The 26,869-nt window shown below is 35.6% G+C and overlaps 1 protein-coding gene across 4 annotated transcripts in view; it reads left to right on the top strand.

Annotated features, from left to right (window-relative positions):
• NKAIN2 (sodium/potassium transporting ATPase interacting 2) overlaps positions 1-26,869 on the top strand; it is a 993,755-nt gene that overhangs the window by 528,849 nt on the left and 438,037 nt on the right. For all 4 annotated transcript variants that reach the window (XM_030316260.1, XM_030316259.1, XM_030316261.1 and 1 more), the window contains one exon: positions 4,828-4,908. In XM_030316260.1, the coding sequence (XP_030172120.1) occupies positions 4,828-4,908 (81 nt within the window). The remainder of the gene's footprint in view (positions 1-4,827; positions 4,909-26,869) is intronic.

The raw sequence follows: 26,869 nt of genomic DNA on the forward strand, positions 1-26,869 counted from the left end.
CTTCCTAATTATTATGTAACCATGGCTTGTAATAGCACCATGTCTGTGGATCTGGCCAGTATTTTTGCCTGTCATGATTGACAGCCTTAACTAATTTTTATCTTACACAGCTAATGTGATTTCATCATTAGAGTCACAAATACAACAGGGAAACCATGATGATTCAATTACTTTTCAGCTGATGATTTTTACCATTTAGCTGGAGATTCAAGTTAAATCAGCCTCTCAAATGGTCCACTTAGTGCTACAGAAATCAGCCCTTAAAGAATGATTTTCATCATACAATGGAATTTTTCTATTACCACAGATATCTCAGAGTTGTTCCTTTTTTTTTTTACCTGAAACATAAAATACCAGATTTTTTTTTCACAAGAAAAGATGAGGCTAAAGAAAAATTAGTTTTATAGCAGAAAACTACAAGGAAGGTGACATCTGGCAAGTGTGATACTTTGTTATCCTGTTAGGTTATCTCTCCTAGGCAGGATATTATTTCCAATTATATTTAAACTGAGCAATGGTCAATTATATCACATCAACTGTAGCTGTAGCAACTAGGAAAAAGTACAGATATTCATACTCTTAAATAATTATGACGAGTAATTTTAAGAACAGTGTGAAAAATAGGGTTTAATTGATAAGAGTCATTCATAGGCCAAATTACAAGGGGATGCAAAATCTACATTTAAGAAATAAGACAAAATTCAATTGGAGAAGCTTTGATTTAGGCAAACGCCAGCTACTAAAATGAGAAAAGCAAGTATAGAAAATAAGTAAAAAGAGGAGAATGAAGAAAAGGGGGTAGAAGTTAAATGAGAGAAAGTTAATGAATAAAGTTAAATGTGATAAAGCCTTGCCTTTGGAATAATACAGGAATTACTCCCTATAGCGTAGTGTGAGTTTCTATATTTATTAAAGGGGCTGCACCACTAAAGGTGATAATTGTCTTCTGTAAATCTTTAATGATGTAGAGTCCACTGTGAGACTAACTGGTTTGTAATAAAGTATATGATGAAATGAAAATGATACTAGTAAGTGCAAAGATATGGAAAAAAGTATTTGTGATGTTCCATGTAGACATATCCTTCTAAATTATTCTGATTGAAAAGTTATTACTAACAAATACTATAAAAACAGCTCATAAACAAGATATAGAATGCTTTATAATTATGTAGGGTGCTAAGTCATAAATAATAAATTATAGTTTTAGTGAAATTAAATGGAGAAAGGTTTGTTTCATAAAGTGCCATTGATATATCGATATTAGCATTATTGTATCAAAAAAGAACATTCTAGAAAAGAATATTCAAAGAAAACAGGTTCTAGACTGCAAGTTCAATCAGATAGAAGGATGTTTTACATTAATGAGGAAAGTATTTTTTAATATCCTAAGGAGATTTAAAAAATTGAGGATTTCTGTTCTATTATGTAAAGAAGTGGTTGGGAAGCCTGGGTAACTCAGTCAGTTAAGTATCCAACTCTTCATTTAGGATCTGGTCATGCTCTGATGGTTCGTGAGATTGAGCTCTGCATCAGGCTCTGTGCTGACATCGTGGAACATGCTTGGGATTCTCTCTCCCACTCTCTGCCTCTCTCCAGCATGCCTGCTCTCTCTCTCTTTCTCTAAATAAATAAAAATAAATAATAAATAATAAATAATAAATAATAAATAAAACTAATATAAAAATAAGTAAAAATAAATACAACTAATATAAAAATACATTAAAAAGAAGTAGCAATATAATAATAAAATTGCAACATGTAGCAAGAACTCAAATACTGACTATTTTCAAACACCCTGTCATTCCATCTTTATATAAACCATGTGTGTTTGCTACTAATACTCAGGCTATTTTACATTTGAGTAATCTAAAGTATAGTGAGACCATAAGACTTGAAAATAGCCACAGGGGTCCCAAGTGACAGAGCTTGACTTTGGGTCCCAAGTTCTTAACCTTTCTGTGCTCTTCGTTTGCTTGTGACCCATTATCTTAACTATCCTTCATAAAATTATTAATTTTGGTGACTAAAACATAAAATTTCAGCTTGATTTTTTAAACCAAGCTTAGGTAAGGTAAGTAAGTATAAATGATGCCTAAATTAATCTGGATGAAAAATCCAAATTCTTATTATATATTCAAAATATAATATTGAAGTAGTGACTATGACATGTATACCACATGGATGTGCATAACATTTACAGTATTTAAAGACCTTACAATATAATTTCAATTGGAAACCTACAGAATTGACATTATTTAATGCCCCGTCAGAATGTATGCCTACCAATGACAAAGTTTTTCAGAAATATTTAGTATATGTAATACAGTATGTTTCATAAATTCTTACCAAATATTTCACTTATTCTGCTACTTTGGCTTTTAGAAAATAGTGCTTATTTAGCTTCCCATTCTAAACAAGGTGGGGGAAGTGTATCAGCATGAACAAAGGAGGATAAAACACTTTAATCAGGCATTCTTTTATTCTTTTTATAGTTACTTAAATCAAGTCACTGGAAACCATAGACACTTTTAATTTTTTTCTTACCTTGTTACCTTAAAAGTATGACCCAACACTTGATTGTATATCTAAAACTTAGATCCAAATCTGTCAGTCAAATAAATCTAGGTTGGTTGTTTTTATTTTTAATTGTGAGATGAATTTACCCTTTGCAATGCTGAAAACTTAGATATTAATTAGATCTGTGTTTTAGAATCAACATTTCTTGCCACAGCCTGTTTAGCTTTCCAACCCTACTTCTAGTCCCCAGCCCTCACCTCATACAGACTCTTAAACTGCTTCTTTTGTCTTGAACCATTTAGTTGACTGCTCTTACTTTATTCTCACTGAACAATGTACATAGTTAGCAGTTAGGTAGATCCATCACTGGGAAAACATCTGAGTCACTATTTATTATTGCATAAACTCACAATGCAGGGTTCTTATTCCTCACACTACATATATGATCATAGTATTCTCATAAAAATCAGGTCTGGGAGGGGAGAATGGTTTCTCCATCTGAAACCTGTAAAATTTTCTCATTCTTCCATTGATTTGCAAAATACTTTCTGAATACCTATTTTGTGCAAAGTACAAAGTTAACAACTTAGGGGTATAAACATACATTTCAAAAAACCCCCTTTCTCCAGGAGCTTATTGGGCATTGGAGGAAAATATACACATAATTAGAAGACATTCGGAATGAAATTAAGGCATGCAAGATCCCATTGGAGCACTAAGCAAGAGCAAGTCAATTCTGATTGGTTATCACTCAGGAAGTGATATTTAAATTGTCCTTTGGTGAAAAACAAAGTAGTGATAGGTGGTAAAAAGAATACCTAGGGAAGAGAAAAATTATTAAAGGGTAGATGGATAATACACGAAATGGCACAGAAGTGAAAAATAGCTTTCTGTGTATATTGAACAGCAAGTAATCTCATGTGTCTGTAATCCACAACGACTTAAGCGATGAACCGAGACATGTGTCTCAAAAAATAAAATGGTACAAAATCATAGAGGTTCTTGAACTGTGAAATAAAAATTTTGGAATGCACCATTTAAAGAATGGGGGCCATTTGTATTTATTTAGTAGAGAAATGGCATGATACCCTCTTCTCTTATTCTGTATAGTTCACACCTGTTGTTTTCTTTGTTTATAGCACTTTTCTTCAGAGCACTTATAACCTCCATACTTTTATTTGGCAAAGTCCACAAATTAGCTTGTTTCACCCCTTCTGTTAAGCTTTGTGAAACTACTTTTTTTGGGATACTTTATATACTTCCCCCATTTTCCTTCCTTGTGCTCAAACTATACATCTTTTTATGATCCTTATAATTATCTCTTTTCTTCTCTTTCTCCATCACTTGACTTGAATTCAGGGAGAATTTATCATTGGTCTTTGTATCCTCAGTGCCCTTTTAGCATGTTGCCCTCTAGGTGGTTAATACATTTCACTTGAATGAATGCTCAAAAATATATCTTGGTAAGAAAAAATTGACATCAGTGAGGAAAGCACACTGAATAGCCAACAGAGTAAAATAAGAGATAATAACTCAATGGTCACTGTATTGGGAGATTATAAGAAAATAAAAGAAGAAAGTGAAGAGAGAAAGGAAAGGAGGAAACAAACAAACAAAAAAATACAGCTGTTTAGATGGGACAGAGGCATGGGACTGAATTGAAAACGACACCAAATAACGGAGAAAGCTTGTACATTATCATGCATGGGGTTGATTTTGCTAAAGGAAGATAGGAATTTCTTTTCTTTTTAATTTAAGTTTATTTATTTATTTTGAGAGAGAGAGAGAGAGCACAAGCAGGAGAGGGGCAGAGAGAAGGAGAGAGAGAATCTCAAGCAGGCTCCACACTGTCAGTGCAGAACCCGATGTGGGGCTTGAACCCATGAACAGCGAGATCATGATCTGAGCCAAACCAAGAGTCAGAGGCTTAACCAACTGAGCCACCCAGGAGCTTTTTTGATGGTTTTTATTTGATATATCTATTGGAGCATCCAGTTTTTTTTGGGGGGGGATGTCTGAAAAACATAATAATCCCACCTCAAAACATAAATATGGGCTATTCTATCTTTTGTGTAATAGCCTAAAAGTTATCCCTAAGCAAGTCTGGGCTACTATGAAGCCATAATAGTGAGAAAAAAAGCAAAAATCAACAGAGAGATAAATGTACATCTCATCCTGTTCTTTAGAAGCAATATCTAACATTTTCCCCTAATCTTAAGATTTGGGTGTTCAAAAGTTTAAGTTCTATTTGAATCTTACTCAACTGATTCAAAATTAATTATATGTTATTTCTCTCTTGCTTTTCTGCAGTATGCTGTCTGGCTAGTCCTCTGGGTTACCTGGAATGTGTTTGTTATCTGCTTCTATTTGGAGGCTGGGGACCTCTCAAAGGTAATTTGCCATCTGATTTGCCTGAGTCATCAGTAGTGTGTTAACAAGCCTCTTCCTAAGTAAGTCAGAGTCTCCCCCTGCTCTTGTTGCTTAGATGCACCTCGAATGAAGGTAAATTGAAAGATGTCCTCATCTATATCTCTGCTATTCTACCATGAAAGATATGTTTCAGTTTGTCACAAAGTGTGCTTTTATTATTTTAAGCAAAACCAGTGTGAAATAATGATTATTACAGTGGCCATACTGTGTCTTTTAAAACATTGACTGAGGGGAAATTTCTGAAGCAGAATAGGAATTTTTTCAGAGATAAAATCCTAAAAATTTTTGGAATCACCTCATTGCTTATTACTTTGTTAAAAGTTTTCTTGCTTGGACCCAAATAGCAATGCAATAATTCAAATAATTAATGGATTAATGGACTATAGTTTAATAAAATTGTTACCAGAGAGATTTAATAAATTATATAAATGAATAAAATGTTCCAAAATAATATAGGAGAGCCTTAAAATACTTGCTTTTCCACTTAGTTGTTTTTTTTTTATGCTGTCCTCATGTGAGTGTGTTTATGTTTGCTCATATATGCGAATTACCATCGTATTTCTAACATGAATGCTTTTACTATTGAAATACTGTAGTTTTTAGATCTCTAAAACCAGCATCTTTCTTCTATTGGAATGCAATTACTAGCAAATAAGCAAAATGAGATGATTCATTCAAAGTCATAGTAAATTCATTCAAGTAGTAGTAAATCTTGTGTAGACACTTGACAGAGTTGCAAACTTGTCCTTCTTCATATTAACTTTTAAAGACAGACTGTTCTATAGCCTTTCCTTATTAGAGCATAACAACCCTGAAAAGATGTTGACATTTTTAAAACCCAGAGATGATGACCTGCTTTAAAAGGTTAAAGAGCTAAAAAGTGGCCAGGAAACACCCTTGCGGGGCTTTTATATCTCGGAGGGTAGGGGATGGGGATAGTGATAGTACACATTTATAATCTAGCTTACAGAAACTTCACAAAGCACTCTGAGCATTTTCAAGGATGTTTGTTATTTCCCTGTGATATGGCTTTATATCAAGTATAAATAATCTTGCTTATTTTGTTGAATGGCAAATGATGAAGGATAAAATAAGAGGGTGACATTATGCCATGAGATAGAACCAAGGCTTCTGGACCCTGTGGTTTTATGATCAGATTTTGGACAAGTCGTCACTGAGGTCTGCGAAATCTGCACTGGTAGATGGCATTTCTGTGACTCTTGCCAGACATTGTCTTCCATACTCTTGGCAGCAGCCGGTCCTTTCCAGAAATCTGCTGTGACCAATGAAAAGAAATTGTTCAGGTGACTGTAGGAAGGACACAGACAAGATAGCTGCTTAAAACTGACATTTCCTCTGTACCAGAGAACCATACCTGCTTCCTAAGACCTGAATCACTTACCCAATTTATATATCCCCACTGCTGTATAATGCACTTTGTTCAAAGAAATTCCATACTAGAATGACTTCTCAATAATAATTTTAATTTTGAATAATCACCCTAAAAATAAACTGGTAGGCAGGTATTTAGGTATATTAGCTGAGTAAAATGATCTGGCAGATCAGAGTTTACATACATATATTTGAGCCAAGCTGGCTGTACAAATGTTCTGTAATGTTCTGTAATTTTGCTCCACATGATAACTGCAGGCACAGGATAAAGCTTGTGATCTCCTGACCTTGGACATGGGCATTGAAACCACAGCAAGGGCACATCCTAAAACATTGCAACTCAAGACTAAGAATTCTTCTAATGCATACAGTCAGGTAGTGTCTATCCCTTGGAAATGAAGTAGTCAATATTTCCTTTTCTTTTCATCTTATAAACCAAGGCAAGACTCTGCAGAGCCCATGAAAATTTAATAATTTCCTTTTAACAAATAATCTAAAGGAAAACCATAAAGGAAAGAGTTATATAGTTATCTGTACCAGATTTTTCCCTCCCTTTCCCACTCAAAGGATTTGAGAAAGGTGTGTTTATACCATTTAATTCTTTAGCTTCTGCAACTGCCTCACATTCTTCAAGTAATACAGTGCCAGAATGAAGCAATGTGATTGAAAAATGTACAGATATATGAAAACTCAAAAATGGGACTCCTGAAACTGTTGATAATACTTAGATTACAAAATATAAACTGTTTTTTCCTAACTCTACCAAAAATATAAAAATAAAAATAGTTTGGCCATATGAGTGGGCCAGTTTGTTTGAGGCTGAGGGAGAAATATGGGAAATGGAATCAGGGAGAAAATTCTGTAGTCTTTTTATATGTGAAAGAAGTGCATTAATTTCCATAAAACATTTTGTAAATAGATGACATCTTCAGAACAAATATTGGCAAGAAGTGATAAAAAAGTGGTAAAATATTAAGGCAACTTTAATTACTTGTTAGAGTTTAGAATTTTGTGTTGTCATTTCCCACAGTGTCTTTTCTGCTAAACTACATGTACTTTATAAGCAATACAGAGATTATAGAGTCATTAACCAACCCAGTGTATATACTAAGCAAGAAATGGCTTATTTGCAATAATATGATACACAGGACTGACCTGTTTGATCTTCAGTTTCTCTAGTACCTATAGTTGCATAGGTAAAATATTTTGTTCATCAAAAATTCTGTGTAGGGGCACCTGGGTGTCTCAGTCAGTTAAGCGTCCAAATTCTGCACAGGTCATGATCTCACAGTTCTTGAGTTTGAGCCCCGAGTCAGGTTCTGTGCTGACATCTCAGAGCCTGGAGCCTGCTTCAGATTCTGTGTCTCCCTCTCTCTCTGCGCTGTCTCTCTCTGTCTCTTAAAAATAAATATTAAAAAAATTCTGTGTAAACCCAACATTATTATTAATCTATCAATTAATATATTTTGATTACTATTATGAGACTTAGAGAAAATAAAACTAATCAAGCAGAGAAACTGCTTTTTAAAAATTTTATCTGTGAAATTAACAAAATAATGGGAATTAATGTAAAATAGTACATGACATAACACCAAATAAGCAGGTATATTGCATAATAATTATTTCCATGTTATTTACATTAATGATTTAGACACTAGTGTTAAAACTAAATAGCCTAATGCAGCCTACATTGTGGTACTTCCTGGGTTGATATTTTAAGAGATGTTTTCTTAAAACACATAGATGACATTATGAAATAAGTTTTAAATAGTAATACATAGGGAAAATAGATAGTGGTCTTCTGGTTATCTGTAAAAATCTGTGTTTTGGGTTTTTTTGGATGTGATACAATTATAAATTATTTCTGAGGCTGAAATTACGTTCTAACATTTTTGTTTATATGACTATTGAGCTCTTAGTTTCTACTTTTTATAATTTATGGGGCAATATTGGGGAATGATACACCTGTCTTTAGAAGTAAATTTACAGGGGCACCTGGGTGGCTCAGTCAGTTGGGTGTCCGACTTCAGCTCAGGTCATGATCTCACAGTCTGTGAGTTTGAGCCCCACATTGGGGTCTGTGCTCACAGCTCAGAGCCTGGAGCCTGCTTCAGATTCTGTGTCTCCCTCTCTCTCTGCCCCTCCCCTGCTCGTGCTCTGTCTCTCTCGGTCTCAAAAATAAATAAAAACATTAAAAAATTTTTTAAAAAAGAAATGTACAGAGCGTAAAGGAATAAGTTTATTTTACTTAACACAACCCAACTTGTTTGTGTTTTATCCTTTGAGAATCAGGATGCAGGTACATATCTCTCAGGCTTCATTATATTATCAGAAACTTACCTAGTTAAACATAGCCTAAAGCAATTAATTATACCTAATGATACATCTGTTTCAGAATGAACACATTAGTAACTTCTAGAAAGGTGTCATATTTTAATAATTTTGATAGTTGCTTCTGAGATCTACATATAAATTTTCATTTTAATAATTTGATATATTAAAAAGCCATGTAAGCATATGGACTATTTAAGCTTTGGAGAATAGAATTGCACTCTTGCAAATATAAGAGACAAGGAGAAGATAAACTGTCACACACTGTAGGCAATAGGAAGCAAATCCTTAAAACCAGATGTAAGTATTGTGTGCAAAAAATGCAGTATTGCAATAATCCCACTTTTATTTCTTCTGTAAAAAATGTATTCATTTAAAGAGGTCTCTGATATTTGGATACTTTCTGCTCAATGAAATCAGTGCTTACATCAAAATTTGCTTTTACAATTTTGTACAGAAAAAGATGGTATGGAAAGGAATCTGCTATAATCATTTTTAATTTAATTAGTTCATTTATTAGTTCAATCTGATAATTTATTCAAGACTAAATTTAACAAATATAAGGAGGAAAACTGAATCATTATTTTTTTTATTTTTCCTTTTCTTACTGTAAAATGTATATAGTCTAAGAAAACTTCAATTAACTATTACTAAACTAATTAGAAAAATGTTTACTTCCCAACCATCCAAGTAGATTTTGCTTTAGGATGTAGAATAAAATGTCCTACATGTTATTGAGAATTGAATATAATGTAATTTTGCCCGTCAAATAGAAATAAACCAACCTATTGTAATTTGGTAAGTCACTGCCTCTCTTCTCTTGTTTTTCCTTAATAGTGTATTGAATTAAGCTGCTTATTTTCTTACTTCTTCAGTTCTCTTTGCTTACTTTTCCACTTATTTTTAATACCCCTAAAGTGAGGAGTAAGGTCCTTGAAACTTTTTACTTCTCTACCTTCTTTCACTTGAAAATGCCATCCACTGTTATAATTTAAATTATCATGTTTACACATATATCTACCAGATTTATATCTTCAATCCTGACTTTGTTGCTAAGTTAAAGTACCACATCTCCAACTTCCTGTTGGTATCATGTCAATTTCATTGTCATCTTAAATTTAACATGTCCAAGAGTATTTTTCATTATCCCCAAAGAATCCAACTTTCTTAATTCACATCTTACTCAGAGAAGAAAATAAATGGCAAATTCTACTTTGAAAAATATATAAAACAGAAAAAAATATTTTGGCTGAGGGGGTCGACAGAAATATTTATACATTGGCTATAAGATGAAGCAAGAAATAGACTTTTTAAAAAAAAGTATAGTGTTTGTGTGTGTATATTGTAACCTTCAGTCACCAACAAGTCATAAACAGTAAAAATCTTAAGTGATGATACTCTGGAAAGGTAAGAACCCCCAGAGATGAGCTGACATTTTAAAAATGCTGTGTGTTGGGGACATTTGCTGATTCTGATTAGGTAAGGAGGCTAAGAATCCAGGCTTGGAACCCATGGTTAATGATTTCTGGGATTTTTAATATCAGCATGGCTTTCAGGGAAAGGGCTTTGAGCATGTGGACAGTTTGTTGTTGTTGTTGTTGTTGTTGTTGTTGTTGTTAGGAAATCAGTGAATTCTATAAGATTACAAATATAATTAGAAAAACTAAAAAAGCAGAGTAAAAAAAAAAATTGGCAGTCTTACAAAACGGAGATGGAAGATAGGAGAAAGGCTCTATTGAATACCCTAGACTTAGAGTTGAGAAATCTAAAGTGAACCGGGGCAAAGGAGATGTACAACATACTTTATCAGGGCTAAAATCCAGGCTCAACACAGCACAGCCCTTGATTAAAATAAAATAAGCTGATCAGCCATTGCTTCATCTGTCTCATTGAGGAGAAAGGGAAACACCTCAAGAGAAAGATAACATTATCTTAATCTTTACAATTTTTTTTTTTTGGTACATGATATCAGGCGATTAAAAATTCCTATGCAGGGGCGCCTGGGTGGCTCAGTCAGTTAAGCGTCTGACTTCGGCTCAGGTCATGATCTTACAGTTCGTGAGTTCGAGCCCCACATCGGGCTCTGTGCTGACAGCTCAGAGCCTGGAGCCTGCTTCACATTCTGTGTCTCCCTCTCTCTCTGCCCCTTCCCTGCTCATGCTGTGTCTCTCTCTGACTCAAAAATAAATAAACATTAAAAAAAATTAAAAAAAACATTTCTATGCATGCTAAAAGAGAAAACCTCATTAATCAGGATGAAGAAAAAAAACAGACAATTGAGACAGAACAACAGATGATGGAAATACTTCAATTACCTGATAAGGACTTAACAAAACCAATATGTTAAGGAAAATAATGGTCAAAAGTGGACATAAACTATTTAAAGAGGAAGAATTTACCCTCAAAGAGCCTGGATCTATATAAAGAATCAAGTGGGAATTCCAGGACTGAAAATATAATATTTAAAAGCAAGAATTCATTAGGTGTATTTGTTAGTAGATTTGAAAGATTAGACAACAAGATTGGTAAACTGGAGGATAGGTTAAGAGTAAATATCTGAACCAAAGCACTGAAGTTAATATAACACAAAAAGAAAAGGATGTCAGAATAATATAGGGCTGTGCTACAGGCTCAGTATACAAATGTTGAATTTCCAGAATAAGAAAAGAGATATAGTTGGACAGTAGCGATATTTGAAGGGACAATGACAGAGAATTTTCCAAAAGTGATTAAATACATGAACCCACAGATTCAAGAGATTTTCAGATCTCAAGTGGAATAAATATCAAGAAAACCACATTCAGGTATAGCCTAGTAACTCCACTGAAAATCAAAATCAAAGAGAAAATCTTAAAAGCCATCAAAGATGAAAGAGCCATTGCCTTTAAGGAAACAACAAAATAACTGACAATCAAACTTTCAGCAGAAACAATGACTCCAGAAAGCAATTGAATGTCACCTCTATAGTACTTTAGGGAGTGCCTGGGTGGATCAGTTGGTTAAGTGCCCAGTTTGGCTCAGGTCATGATCTCAAGGTTCGTGGGTTCGAGCTGTCTGTCAGGCTCTCTGCTGTCAATGCAGAGTCTGCTTCAGATCCTGTGTCTCCCTCACTCTACTCCTACAACAGTCTCTGTCTCTCAGAAAGAAATATCTTTTTTTTACATAAAGTACTTTATAAGTGGAAATCTCGGGGCGCTAGTGTGGTTTAGTTGGTTAAGCGCCCGACTTCAGCTCAGGTCATGATCTCCTGGTTTGTGAGTTTGAGCCCCACGTTGGGCTCTGTGCTGACAGCTCAGACCCTGGAACCTGCTTCGGATTCTGTGCCCCTGCCCCCCACCCCCATGCTCTGTCTCTCTCTCTCTCTCTCTCTCTCTCTCTCAAAAAATAAATAAACATTAAAAAAAATTTTAAAGTAGGAATCTAGAATTTCATACCCTGCAGCAATATTGTTCAGCAATAAAGGTAAAAGAAAAGTATTTTCAGCTAGGAGGAGCTAAGGTAATTTATTACCAGCAAACATGCACTAAAAGAAATAGTAGGTGTACACTTATGATGAGTACTAATATGTGTTATGTTAACTAAGTGGAATTTAAATAAAAACTTAAAAAAAAACTAAAAAGAAATACTAAAGGATGTTCTTCAAGTAGAAGAAGGAAAGAAAGTACCCAGAAAGAAAAATGGAATTTCAGGAAAGAAAGTTAATAGAAAGGATAAATACATGAGTTAAAAACAATGCAAAATCATAATAAGAAAGTCTTTTGGAATTTAAATGTATATAGAACTAAAATGCATACACAATTGTGGTAGAGTCCCTCCCTAAGGAATATGGTGGAGGCCTTCTCAGAACAAAGGGAGACAATGTGCAACGTGGCCCAATCAACTCCTATACACATATGCATAGCTTTGACATGAATTAGTAGCTTGGACTGTGTCCAATCAGACTATATGTATCACCATATATGGGAGATAAAGAAGTAGAAATTGCATAGAAAGCTATACCCTGCTGTGCTCGGGACTCAGCCTATTTGGGTCTTAGCTCTCCGAGCCTAGGCTGGCACAAATAGTTGCTTCCTAGACAAAAAAGCTTTGGTGTCCTGTTTCTCTGTACAAGAATCGAGCTACACAATAACACAAAAGGTAGAAACTTTAAGTGTTCTAAGTTTCTAGTATTAGCAAGGAAATTGGTAAAGATAATATTTATAATAGATCACAATATTTCAATAATTATATTGTTTCTGGTATAATGACTAAAAGAAGCATAACTGCCAAAAACCCAACTATAGATGAAAAAATCAAATAACAGAAATAATTTATTAACCCAATGAATTTAAGAAATGAGAAAAACTGACGAAAAAGAAGAAGGTGAACAAGAAAACAAATATCAAGATGGATGCTATAATGTCAAATATATCAATAATTGCATTAGATGTAAACTACTTCATTTAAAAGACTGAGACTGTCAGTCTGGATAAGGAAACAAAACCTAAGTGTATACTATATATAAGAGATATATCCTAAGTACAAGTATTTAAATCTAAAATTAAGAAAACTAGAACACGTGTACTGTGTACACACACACAAAACATCATGTAATTCTAATATCGGAGAAAGTAGTGTTTAAAGCAAGAAACAACACTAAAGACAAAGAGGGTGGGGCGCCTGGGTGGCGCAGTCGGTTAAGCGTCCGACTTCAGCCAGGTCACGATCTCGCGGTCCCTGAGTTCGAGCCCCGCGTCGGGCTCTGGGCTGATGATGGCCCAGAGCCCAGAGCCTGGAGCCTGCTTCCGATTCTGTGTCTCCCTCTCTCTTTGCCCCTCCCCCGTTCATGCTCTGTCTCTCTCTGTCCCAAAAATAAATAAACGTTGAAAAAAAAAAAAATTAAAAAAAAAAAAAAAGACAAAGAGGGTATGCTATAATGATAAAAAGGTCAATGCCCATGAAGACATTGCACTCAGTATTTCTGAATAAAATAATATAGCTGAAAAAAATCTAAAGCAAACCTGGATAGAATTAAAAGGAGAAACAGCCATGTCCTCAATCACAGTGGTAGATTTTTAACTCCTGTCTGAATGTATCAATCGGGTCAAAATTCAAAAAGTATATAGAGTATCTACACAACACAACACACTTAATAAACATATGTAGAACATACCTACCTATGTAAAAGGATATATATTATTTTCAAAGGCACAAAGAATATTCAATTATAAAATGAGTCTTTTCTGTCTTTGGAGGAAAGTCAAAATATAGGATTATTTGCAATTATCCAGCAGGTAGTCTGTGATCAATGTGGAATAAGCTAGAAAATCTGCTACTATTTAGAAAATAAGCAGTCCACTTCTAAATAACCTATAAACCCAATAGGTTGGGATGGAGATTAAAAAAATATTTTGAGCTGAAAATCTGGGGCAATGAAGGTAAAGCAATGCTTACAGTAAAACATATGGCTTTACGTGGAGATGTTAACAGAGAAGAAATGTTAAAAAATAATGATCTAAGCTTTTATACCCAGAAACTAGTAAAGGAACAACAGTTGAAACCCCTCAAAAGTAGAAGGATTGAAATAATGAAGAGACCAGAGCTCAATGTACAGATAACAGAAAAAAAACATTAGTAAAGCCAAATTAGCTTCCTCAAAAATATTAATAAAAGTGTTTAAAACCCTATCAAGAGGGATCAAGGAGAAAATATAAGTAAATACACATTTTGCTAATATCACAAAGGACCCCACAGATTAGATAGAGTGTATTATGAACAAGGTTAAGCCAGGATATTGGACAATCAGGGTGAAATGGACAAATTCTGTGGAAGATACAGTTTGAATAAATTTAAAACCTGAATAATCTTATACATTACAAAAATTGAATCATTAGGGGTACCTGGGTGGCTCAATCAGTTGAGCATCTGACTCTTGATTTCAGCTCAGGTCATGATCCCAGGGTGATGGAATTAAGCCCCACATGGGGCTCCAAGCTGAGCATGGAGCCTGTTTAAGATTCTCTCTCTCTCTCTCTCTCTCCCTCTGCTCCTCCCCTTCTTGCTCTCTCTCTCTCTCTCTCTCTCTTTTTCTCTCTAAAATAAAATAAATAAATAAAAATTGAGTCATTAATTAAAACATTTTGACAGGAAAAAAAAAAAAACTCAAAACACTTCAGCCCCACATGGCTTGTCTAGTGAATTGTTAAAGACATTTAAGAATGTTGTAATACCGATCTCACACAAACTCTTTCAAAGAGTAAAGTGGGCTTGCCTCCTATTTTATCCTATGAGGCCAGCATAACATTGCTTATGGGAGATAAATGAGATTGTCAAATGATGTATACATTACTGAATCAAAATGTAATATGGTAAATGAGAATTTAAAAAATGCTAAATGTCTCTGTATAACTTTATAAGTGAGTTAGTTTTCACACAGTATTATAATATTTATTTACATTTCCATCTTTCCTACTAAACTTCAAATTGCCAAAAGGCCATGTATCATCATCATTATTCAGGAGAATGTCTGCCATTGACTGCCACTGTAGTTATGTCTACTACATAACAGTGAGGAATTACAGAATCAAGAGCATTTTAGATGTTTATAAACAAGCCTATCTGATACATCATAAAACAAACACAACAGGTTGCTCTGATCAATATGTTCTAAGTATGTGTTTACTTAACTGTCCCTTCTTCAATATAAGGATCATGTTTTATTCATCCCAGGGCCAAAGGAAATGGCAGACATATGAACAGTGCTCACTGGAATGAAATCAAGTCTTAAAAGTGTGGAATTCAGTAACTAGTTCTAACTCGATCAAATAAAGCTCCTGGAAGTGTTACCTTCTACTCCACTATTGCATGGCTAATGGAATCAACATCTCTCAGAGCTGGCCCAGCACTCTGTGCTGGTAACAAGCACAAAGAAAGTAATCCAAGCAACTGGCCACCAAGATCAGTGTTTTTCAAGATAAAAAAATCATAGGACTCACCTGAAGATCTTTTTAAAATACAGATTCTGATTCCTTTGGAGTGAGGCCTGAGTTATTTCATCTCTAATAAATTCCTGTATGATATTTCAATTTGTCCATTAAACATACTTTAACTTGGAAGACTTAGATTATCCAGAACTTTTTTTTAAGTTTATTTATTTATTTTGAGAGAGACAGAGACAGCACAAATGGGGGAGGGGTAGAGAGAGAGGGAGGGAGAGAGAGAGAGAGAGAGAGAGAGAGAGAGAGAAAATCCCAAGCAGGTTCCTCACTGCCAGAACAGAGCCCAAAACAGGACTCAAACCCAAGAAGCCATGAGATCATGATGTGAGCTGAAACCAAGAGTCAAGACGCTTAACTGACTGAGCCACTCAGGCACCCCTAGATTATCCAGAACTTTTAAACAGAGCATGAGGAGAGTTCCTGTTTTCTGTCTGTCCTTTGAAGCAAGGATCCCAGTGTAGATCTTGATATTTGTGCATATCCAAACTGGTTACCTGATTTAGTACTTGATAGTGATTCTAACCAAGGTATCAAGTGAAGAAACAAAACAGATTACTCAGAGCTCTGGGAAGAATTTGTGGTTAAGTTCAACCTTTAATACCCAAGTCATATGTAGCCTTCCTCTGTGTGGCAAATACTTTCCAGAAACCTCCCCATACCTTTTCCATGATGGAGCTGACTAGCTATACCTCTAATTTTAGTTTATTTGTATAATTTCTTTATTATTATGATAAATGATTTACAGAAGCTGAGGAATCTTATGCCCAGAATAATGAAGCTATGGTATGCCTAGTGCAGCTCTGATTGAGAACTAAAGTCATATCTGAGAATTCCCACTTAGAGTTTGGCCCTCTTCTGTGATTAAAACAGTGAAAAACCATTTCACAATTCCGCTGTTTCTTTTCATGAGTCAACATTCTCTCTCCACTAGAACTAGATGACATCTGCAGTTTCTGTGACTCTAGTAAATTAACTGCTTTAGTTTATACTTTTTTTTTTTAGTTTATACTTTCTTAATGTGATGTCTTTCCTGCTTGCGGATTCTCCCTCCAAATGCCCGTGTGGGTATGAAGAATCCCATCCTGTCTTTTGTGGGACTTAAACATGTTTTGGATATTGAAAGGAGGACCTTTCACACAGAAGAGTCTGCATGAATATTAGCAAAGTTTTGAGCATGAACAAGCATTGTTTCTGCCAGATGGTTAACAGGCATCAAGTACATAAAATGTTGGTAGAAAACCCCTGAGAGAACAATGAGAATAGGCAAGTTGAGCATCTCCCTGGTGTAACAGAATGATCTCTGGGTATTGGCTCCCCGAGTCCCTGTACTTCTAGAGAAGTTCAATGTGTCAACCTTAGAATGCTGACTGAGCTGCAATCCACATTGCTCAGGATGTTCTGTTCATTCAAAGCCACACCCTTTCCTAAGACTTCAACTACAGCCAGTACATTCTCTAGGTTTCGGCTTGTATGGTCTCATCTGTTCTCTTCACAATCTGTTATTAAATATGCTATGTGTGGTTTTCCTTATCCAAACATTCTTTGTCAGTAACTTTTTATTTTCTCTTATAAATCAAAAACTTTGGTTTCAAAACTTTTTTTCTGATATGGACTTTGAGGAAGTCTTTGGGAAGTAAAAAAAAAAAAAGATGAAACTCTAGCCATTTCTTTCTTTTTGCATTGCTACTACAACAATTGTAGTTCTCTCTAAAGCAATGAGGATGTCAGTGACACGCTAGGGAAAATTTGAAAAATATAAGTATCAAAAATAAAAGCACAGAGATTAATATTCCAAGATAGTATCTTTTTGGAAATAAAAGGAAAGCAGATACAAACGTGGACCATACAATTGCTATCCCTGTTTGTCTCCAAAGTCTAATCTGTAGAGATCCTCCTAGAAGAGCATTGTTTGCTGTCTCCAAAACAGTCATGCATTTATAGGCAATGATTTCCTGTTAAGTAGGTCCTAAGGTCCTGAAACAGTTGGCAAGCTTACTTGAGAATTACGTACAGTTCAGCCACATGTGCTCTCAGTCTGCAATAACCTTATCAAAAGCATATCCTTCACTGTAAACCATTATCCTAACATGACCCCTGGAACTCATTTGGAAACTAAATTGAGATCTGCAGTTGCCAAATTAGCTTTGGAGGGCAGAATGTCAATCTCTTTGTCTACAGATTCACTCAGGGACAATTGATGCTTTGATGAACTGTGGGAAATCATATAAAAATACAACTCAAGCAATACTAAATAGTGAAATAAATGAAGGGTTTTTGTTTGTTTTGTTTTTGTTTTTGTTTTTGCTTCTGTCATCCAGTGTTATTTGGCTAGAAAGAGCAAATAAGGCACTATCTCCTGTGCTTTTCTTATGGTAACTAAACTATTCTGTCCTGTACTTAAAATTTACGTTGAAAATGCAGTTGAAACTTTGGATTAGTAGTTTAGTACACTGTAGGTAACCAGGGAGCAATGTTCAGAAAATGCTGTTATTAGACATAGAGCAATACAAAGAAAATGAGACTATTTAACTCTTTCCTGATCGATATGTGGATGAGGAGATTTTGAAATATTTAAGTGGTTTTATGTTCCAACATAGCACTTAAAGTGTTACTTCTCCTCTTTAAAGATTTATATTCAACAGTTAGTAAAGCAAAACGTGTATATAGCCTGATGCAACCAGACAAGCAGCTTCAGAAGGGTAGAAAGGGGAGGATGGCTCACTAATAAGCAATGATTTACAAGAATATAATGAGTTTTTCCCCTTCATTAGCACATATAACCTGCTAGAAAAATGGGTCTGAAGGTAGCTGCAGGACTCCAGGGTTTTCACACTCATAGATAGTATATTATGTATAAAAGTGATGTCATCATGAGGTATTTCAAAAATTGTCATCTTTTTCATATTGTAAAAATTAGGCATTTTGTAGCAAAGAAGCTACACTTATACCACAGGGACACTCTGTCCCTTTTCTACTCTGACAGAAAAATCTCTAGTGAAAGGTACTCAAATCTTTCATTTGTGTCACAAGTGAGATTGAGTCTGGTGCTCTCAATTAGTCCTGAGAGGGTAACCCGTATCATACAAGATGGCATACCCTGCAATTGTTCCTGAAGAGCTCCATAGATAGCTAGGTGCTTGGAAGGACTGGGATCCTCCCAGGGGTGTGCCCGATACCCCAGATTCACCAGGCAGCATGCAGCATGGATGGAATGGAACTTTTGCACTCTGATTTTATGAGCACTAAAATTAATCCATTAAGCATTTTGTACATCAGACCCCCCACTACTTACTTTTTAATGCATTTATGTTGTATGTTAACTGTGGCATCATAGTGTGCGACATAATGAGTCCAATTCTTCTTGTCTTCTTGCTTCCTGTTTCCTTCTTCTCAATGGAAAAAAAAAATAGCTGGGTTTAATATTGCCAAGTAGACAAATAATTAGTACTGCTGGATATTTTTTTCTCTTTAAGGTATTCCTCAGAAAATATAAAGCCAGAAGCACAATTTGAAAACAAAGATAGCAAAATATTATCTAATAGATAAAATGGATGTGGATGTACAGTGCAAAAACCATAAAGTGTTAATTGCTAATGAAATAATGAGAAAAGAGTGTTTCACAGCAATCTTCTGTCTCTGGAGAAATGAGCCCTCAGTCTGTGACTAATTCCATTGTTTATTACAAGTGCAAGTTGTAGCAACTCCATGGGTTTCTCTTAGAAAAGTGGGGAAAATATAAATGTGATTTACAAGGGTTATAACATTTTCCAGGTTTAGATCACTCGCCTGGTTGTAAGCATTTTATTTTGTGAATGGTTCTATTCCCTTGCGAATTGCATAAGATCGAAATCTCTCTATGGGGCACAAGTGACATAATCCCATTTGGAAAACATTGTCAAACAGTCCAGACAAAATGCAAACAGAACACAGACCCTGGTATTTTCCCTGACAACTGTGGAATTACTAAATCTGAAAATATATGAAGATTGAAAAAGGAGGCAAATAAAACAATTACATTTTCAGAGAAAAGAAGAAACTAGAGTAGTTTGGGTGATACACTTACTGTTACTGCGAAAAGCTCTGGTGACAAAAGAATGTAAATGGTCACATGAAGTGTTATTCCTTGAAGAAATTTGGCTTCAGAATTTCATATTCTCACAGGATATTTGGTAATCTATATCATTATTTGACCATGTTTTGGGCCATATTTCAAATTCTGTCCTCCTAGAATGTGTTAAAAGCAAAAGCAACATGAAAAGACAACACTTTGAACAGCACATGAGGCGGTCTGTCTGTGACATCTATCACCCTCAGATCTCCAGGGCCAGTTGGATCTGCATTTCTGTTTCTGGAAGCTGTCTGCTCATTCCAGGACATTGCCTCCCCAGATAGAGGAAAGCCAGTCTTGTTGCCCTCAGGATTTTTAATGATTTTTTGTTTGTCCTAATTGATGAACGGCATTAAAAGAAAAGAAACTCAAGCTTACTTCACATTGAAACATTCTCTTGAGGAAAACATACACAGTTTGGATATTGTTCAAAATATATAAACATGAATAAAAACAAATCACCACATGTAGTGACTTTGCATTTAATTTTCTTATATTTTCATAGTATAACCTCAGTTTATATGTCAAAATTACACGTGCCTAAATTGCTGGCAAATACCATTCCTCCTTATTCTAATTCATGTTCAGTGTTTTTTATTTGTATATCATATGGATATGCTTCACTAAAAAACTTAATAGTATTTGTTAAAAATATTTGAACACTATAGGCTGATTTTTTTATCTGAATGAACTTAAAAACAGTGTAAAAACTCCTAATTTTTCTCGGCTTTCTGAAAATGTAGGGAGTTTGAACATTATTCTAAGTGTGATAAGACTTTAAATAGGGCAAGAATGACATTACCTAATTACTATTTATAAAATATCACCAGGACTGTTGTGAAAATATTCTGTAGGGGGAACAAGAATAGCAAAAGGAAAATTAGTTTGGACACTTTTACATGTAAATTTTTAAATGATTTGGATTGAAATGAGGAAATGGCAGTGGAGACAGTGATAATTTCATGACAATACCATTTAAGGTTGTATCTAGTGATATTCTTGATATCATATGGGGTTAGGGTAACAGGATTTATTAATATGTTGGATGCAGGCTCTAGGAATCGAATGATCAGGATAGAGCCTAAGCCATTAATAGAATCAAGTGTTTCCATTTATTAAGATAGAGGAAGACAGGGAGAAGATTTGGGAAAAGAGGAGTATGTGTGCAGAACCAGCTGCTATATTTCTCCATATTGTGTCTGAGCTGCCAATTAGACATCCCAAGCAATGTTGTCAAGAAAACAGTAGGATACATAGGTCTTTTATTTAAAAGAGGTACACACACAAACACACACACACACACACACACACACACACACACACACACACACTGGAATATTATTCAGCCATAAAGAAGATATTGCCATTTGTGACAATGTGGATGGACTTGGAAGGTATTATGCTAATTACACAAGTCAGAATGATAAATACAGCTATCATATGATTTCACTTATATGTGGAATATTAAAAAAAAAAGGCTCTTACATACAGAGAACAAACAGTGGTTGTCAAAGGGAAGGTAGGTGGGGGGGGGGGATGAGTGAAATACAAAAAGAGAATTCAGAAATACAAACTTTCAGTTGTAAGTAAGTCACAGAGATGGAAAGTACAGCATAGGGAGTATCATCAATTATATTGTAATAATGTATGGTGACAGATGGTGACTACACTTAACTTGGTGAGAATTGGGAAATGTATAAAAATGTTGAATTCATATGTTGTACATCTAAAAGTAATATAAAATTGAATGCTAATTATACTTAATTTTTTAAAAAAGTAAAATATAATAGAAGTTTTGAACAGTAGACAGATTTGAGTCATCAGGAGATAAATGGGGTTTAAAGGCACATGAAAGAATGAGATCTTTTAGGGAAGACAAACAGAGAAAGGAAGAGAGCTAAGGATTGTGCTTTGGGGCTCTACAACTTGACAGGTCTGGGAAAGGAGGGTCCAGACAAGGAGATGAGGGGGAAGTGGACAGTCAAGTAGGAATAAAGGCAGGAGACTAGTGCCCTAGACAGTAGGTTAAAAAATTAAGATGGAGGGGCACCTGTGTGGCTCAGTAGGTTAAGCATCCGACTCTTCATTTTGGCTCAGGTCATGATCTTCTGTTTTGTGGGATCAAGCCCAGTGTAGGGCTCTGCACTGACAGCACGGATCCTGCTTGGGACTCTCCTCCCTCTCTCTCTGCTCCCTCCCCCACTCATTTCTCTCTCTCTCTCTCTCTCTCTCAAATAAATAAGTAAACTTAAAAAAATTAAAATGGAGAGATGATAAATTGTGGCAAAAAGGGGGATTGAAAACAGAATATCAAACATGGCAAAGTGGGAGTTACTGTGGACTTTGAAAAAAAATTAGTGGCAATGGAGAAATAGTAAAGAAAATTTTATTAAATGAGCTGAGGTGAGAAAAATGAAGGCAGTGAGTAAAGCCAGCTTCTTCCAGGACTGTTGCTTATAAAAGACAGAGAAACAGGGCTGTAGGGAAAGAGACTCTGGGCAGGCTAGGGAGGTCTGTTTGTTTATATATGCTTTGTCTATGTGGATATTGGAGAACATTTTTATACTGATAGAAGCAGTCTAGTGAGAAAGAGAAACTCACGGTATAGGATCAGCGTTCTTGCATAGCTGAGAGAAGATGAGATCCAGGACTCAATTGGAGGGTTTGACTTTAGAAAGGAACAGGGACAGTGCATCTGTTGCAAGGAGAAAATTCAGAGGTGATGCATATGGATGCAAGCCAACTGGGAGGTTTAATAGTGAGACAGTAAATTCTCTTTTAATTGCCTCACTGTGCTTCAGTAAATAAGGGATGAGAGTGATCAAACTGAATGGTAAAGTTTTGAGGGGGAAGAAAGGGAAGTCAGGGTTTTGCAAAAAATAGGGAGAGAGTGTATATGAATGGTATGGCCCACGAAAACGAACTTAACATAGATTTTCTAATAATAGTGATACAGATGTGCTGAGCCATCAACGTGGTTGTCAGGTGTTACTTAGGACCTGTGAAATTCATGGCCGCCCATGAGTTAGGATAAGCAGCAATGCTATAAACCAACATAGCCATGTGCCTGTAACTGTTACCGCATTAGCATCACGCTCTTTTGAACCAATTAAGCAAATTAGACTCAGAGAACTGACTAGTAAATGAGCTTAGTTAGCATCAGTTTTCTGTGTTGGTTCCTTACATGCAAAGTGTTAAGTTCTGTTTGTTTTTAAATAAATTATTAGTAATTAAAAGGAAACTTTAAAGTGTCCTATCATAGATATAATTAGAAATTGGGACAAAGTGTTATGTGCAAAGAAATAAAAAACATTATATATATTGGGGGGAAAATATCTGGTAACAATCTAAATACCCAACAGTAACAAGAGTTAAACAAGTTATGACATATCCATATGCAGTTTATTTTACAGTTCTTTTCATATCAGAAATATAATTCTAAGACTATTATAATAATGAAGGTAATTCTATAGGAAAGCATTTAACACATGCAAAACACTGTCTGAAACAGCTCCTGCCAGTCTCCCCAGATCATCTGTCCCCTCCGTGCCTTGCAGACTCTTCTCCAGCATGCTGTCTTCTGCTGTTCCTCAACTGTCCAAGCACATTCTTGCTTCAGTTCCTTATTGTGTGTTATTTCCTCTGTCCAAAACCTTATCCCTCAGACTGTCTCATTCCCCACAACCCCTTTTCTTCATATAGGTCTCCAGTTAAGGGTCACCTCTTCCAAAAGATCTTAGACTATTCTGTCTAAAATGACTGAACCAGGTCTCACTCCTGTAACCCATCTTTGCCTCTAATCAGCGTACTTTTAATACTCTGGTATTACTCTTTCCATTTATGTGTCTACTTGTATAATGTCCATCTCTCCCATGAAAATGGTTTTTCTCTTTCATCTGTGTATTTTCTAAGCACTGAGAACAGTGCCAGTGGATGCTCGCTATATGTTTGTTACATAAAAAGTTAATAAGTTGATTAATTATATGAATTAATTAAATGAATATCTCATTACGATGAATTAATGAAGTAATAACATTTTAATAAACTCTATAAAGATATGGCTGTGCTTTGAGATCTGTGAGATCTTCTCTTGCTCATCCAGAAAGATTTCGCTTCATTTAGGTATTAGTAATTACCCAAAAAGAACCAGCACAGCCTCTAGATGGCAGGTGAAGTGTCGGACCAGAAAAAATATCAAGGTAGAGCAGATGAAAATTGGAAAAGCTGCTCCCTATTTAGCACAAGAAATTATATTCTCTTTTAGGTCCTATACATTCATGAGAGATGTGGTTGGCATTATCATCTTCTCTGGAAAGTAAGAGTGATAGAGAAGTCAGAAAGAAAGGGGAGAAAGACATGTGCTAATTGAAGAAGCAGAGAAATTTCTAGCCAGAATAAACACTTCTGTCAACAGAGCAGGACTCCCAGACTGCCATCAAGAACCTAATGACTCAAAAGTTCTGCTCTCAAGTACTGCCACACATTTTATCTAGAGCTTAGTCCATATATTAAGCCTTTGTTCTTGGTTCAAATATAGACCCCTGAGAGATGTAGCATCTGATGGTGACTGTGTGTGGCTTACACTGCAGTATAAGGGAAGATTCTGATTATAAGTAGCAGGAAAGGCCATAGGAATATTGAGATTTGAAGGTTCTGTGTAGAGAGGAAGCTGAGAGAAACTGAGATTTTAGAGCACCCTAATTCAATATATAAGGCTGCTTAAAAGAAAAAAAAGTTACAAATTCACACCTTGGACTAAAACCTGCCCTGCTAAATCACATACCATATTAACTTCCTTTTAGTTACATGCACACATTCAAAAATATACAAAATGATTTTTCATCCAAGTGTGATTAAATGAGATTTGGAAAATGGCCACTTGGTGAGATTATTATAATGCACTTGAATCAACAATTTTTATGGTAAAGAACATAAGATGGTTTTGATCTATTGTTTATTTTTCAGTTTCGATAATACAGAATGTTTTTTATTTAAAAAAATGGGCAAATGCTAACCAGACAGAACCCCATAGTATGAAATACATTAGTACATTAAAAGATTGTGTAAAATATCTCCTGCAAGGAGAATTGGCCCTGAATATATGCACTACATATTTCCCCAAGGCAAATTTAACTTGATCCATATTTCCAAACTTAAAAGTTTTCTCTCTTTATTAAATCATAACACATATAACAGGAGTAAACTTTCCCAATCAGTGTGTTTGCTTAAACTAACTGCATACTTAAATATCCTCCTCACATCCAGCCCAATCTTCCTAACACAATGCAAAACAGAATAATGTGATGCTTCTTGGAACCATGGTTTTTAAAAATTATTTTTCTAATACTGGTGAATATAATTCATCTTACTTAGATTTTTAGTCTTTCCTGGGAAAATGACATAAAAATCCATTCTATTCATGATGTTGTTTTTATCTAGAGGTATTCTAATTTATAAAAGAAGACATGTTGCCTTTAAGATAAATCTATTGGTTAAATTTGACCATACTTCCCTGCAAATTAACTTTTTGATCAACAAATTGTTCTCAGTGAAGGATCTTTGGGATTGTCAGCACTGTTGATGGATGCTTGGTAAACATTATATTATGCCATCCATTTAATATGGGTTTTGGATTACAAATAAAGTTTCCTGATCTATGGAGCCAGTCAAACGTTGCTTTAGCAAGGAATCGGATATTGTGCCTTCTGGATGGAAGAAATGTCAAATAATTAAAAACAGATGCCATTCAATGTCAATGCAGTCTTTGACAATGGGTACTTTGAAACAATATTCCAGAAATCTTCAGATCTTGTCATATGCCAATATTCTGTTAATGCAAACCTTCTTTTCTTCCTTCCTTCCTTCTTTCCTTTCAACAAATTATTTTTGGGCTTCAGTTATGTGTCCTGGGCAGGGAGCAGGCAAAACCCAGGTCTTCTGCTCATATTTTCTAAAGTCTAGCAGAGAAGATGGATAATTAAAATGTAATGGCAGTGATGTGTGATGAGTGTGATAACATAGCATGTACAAGATGGAAAAAGTTTGGGGACCTCACTGAAGTTCAGAAAAAAGAGTCTTAAGAACTCCTCCTGTGAGCCTCCAGCCTCCTCTCTTTTATATATGTAGGGTCTCCAGCACCTTCTGGAACCTCAGAATAATTGGTCTTATTTGAACTGTGCCATATATGTCAACTATGCTGGCTGTTGAGTATGATCTGAATTGCAGAAGCTGAATGAAATTTCCAGTCCTTTTGGATACTGTTGGTGCCAGCATGCCTTCTTGCTCCAGTAGCAGTTATACTTACTGACAGGCACCCGGCCACACTGGCCAGGCCCTTCAGAATACTTTTTTTAGTTTGTACCTGGGCTTCTTGCACCAACACTAGTACCCTCCAGGATTGTAGGGATGGGAATGGTAGGGCAGCTGCAGTTGAGATTGTGATGCTATGGAAATGTGGGGCTTTGAAGTTCTGTTCAGTTAAAGAATGGGACAAAGATGAGCCTCCCCAACCAGGAGTGAATGCTGTGGGGACCAAGGGCCTCCTCATAAGGAGAGAGGTCTTATAAATCCCTGCCTGGGTAGTGTGAAACCCTTCATGAACACAGCTCAGATGAGTCACTCTGATTTCAAAAGGTACAGGGAAGGAACGTGTTAGTCTGGTGGGGCTACCCCTTAAGGTCAATTCTGGAGTGTAGTGGGGAGGCTAAAGCCTCTGGTCTGGCTGCCAGCATGGATGCTGGGGTAGTCACACTGATTCTACAGGGAAAGCAATACCCCAGCAATTTCTGGCAGAAACTCCTCATGCTTTACTAGACCCAAGACTCAAACAATACAGCATCTACCAAACATCTTTTTGCTTCTAGAGACTGGACTCAGGAGGTCTAGATTCCACCACTTCTGATACTCAGATCCACTTCATCCATTTCTCTTTTTCTTTCACTTTCTTTGTGTCCTCTATCTTTCCAGCCCCACATAATTTTATGTTAATTGCCCCATACCTTTTGCTGACCACTGAGCATTGATGGGACTTATGATGGTCTATCCTGACAGCCGATTCCTGACACCGAATCTCTGTCAACTAGGAATAGGACCCTTGGATGTTAATGCTCTGCTC

Source organism: Lynx canadensis, chromosome B2 (genome assembly GCF_007474595.2).
Source record: "Lynx canadensis isolate LIC74 chromosome B2, mLynCan4.pri.v2, whole genome shotgun sequence".
NCBI classification, from domain to species: Eukaryota; Metazoa; Chordata; class Mammalia; order Carnivora; family Felidae; genus Lynx; species Lynx canadensis.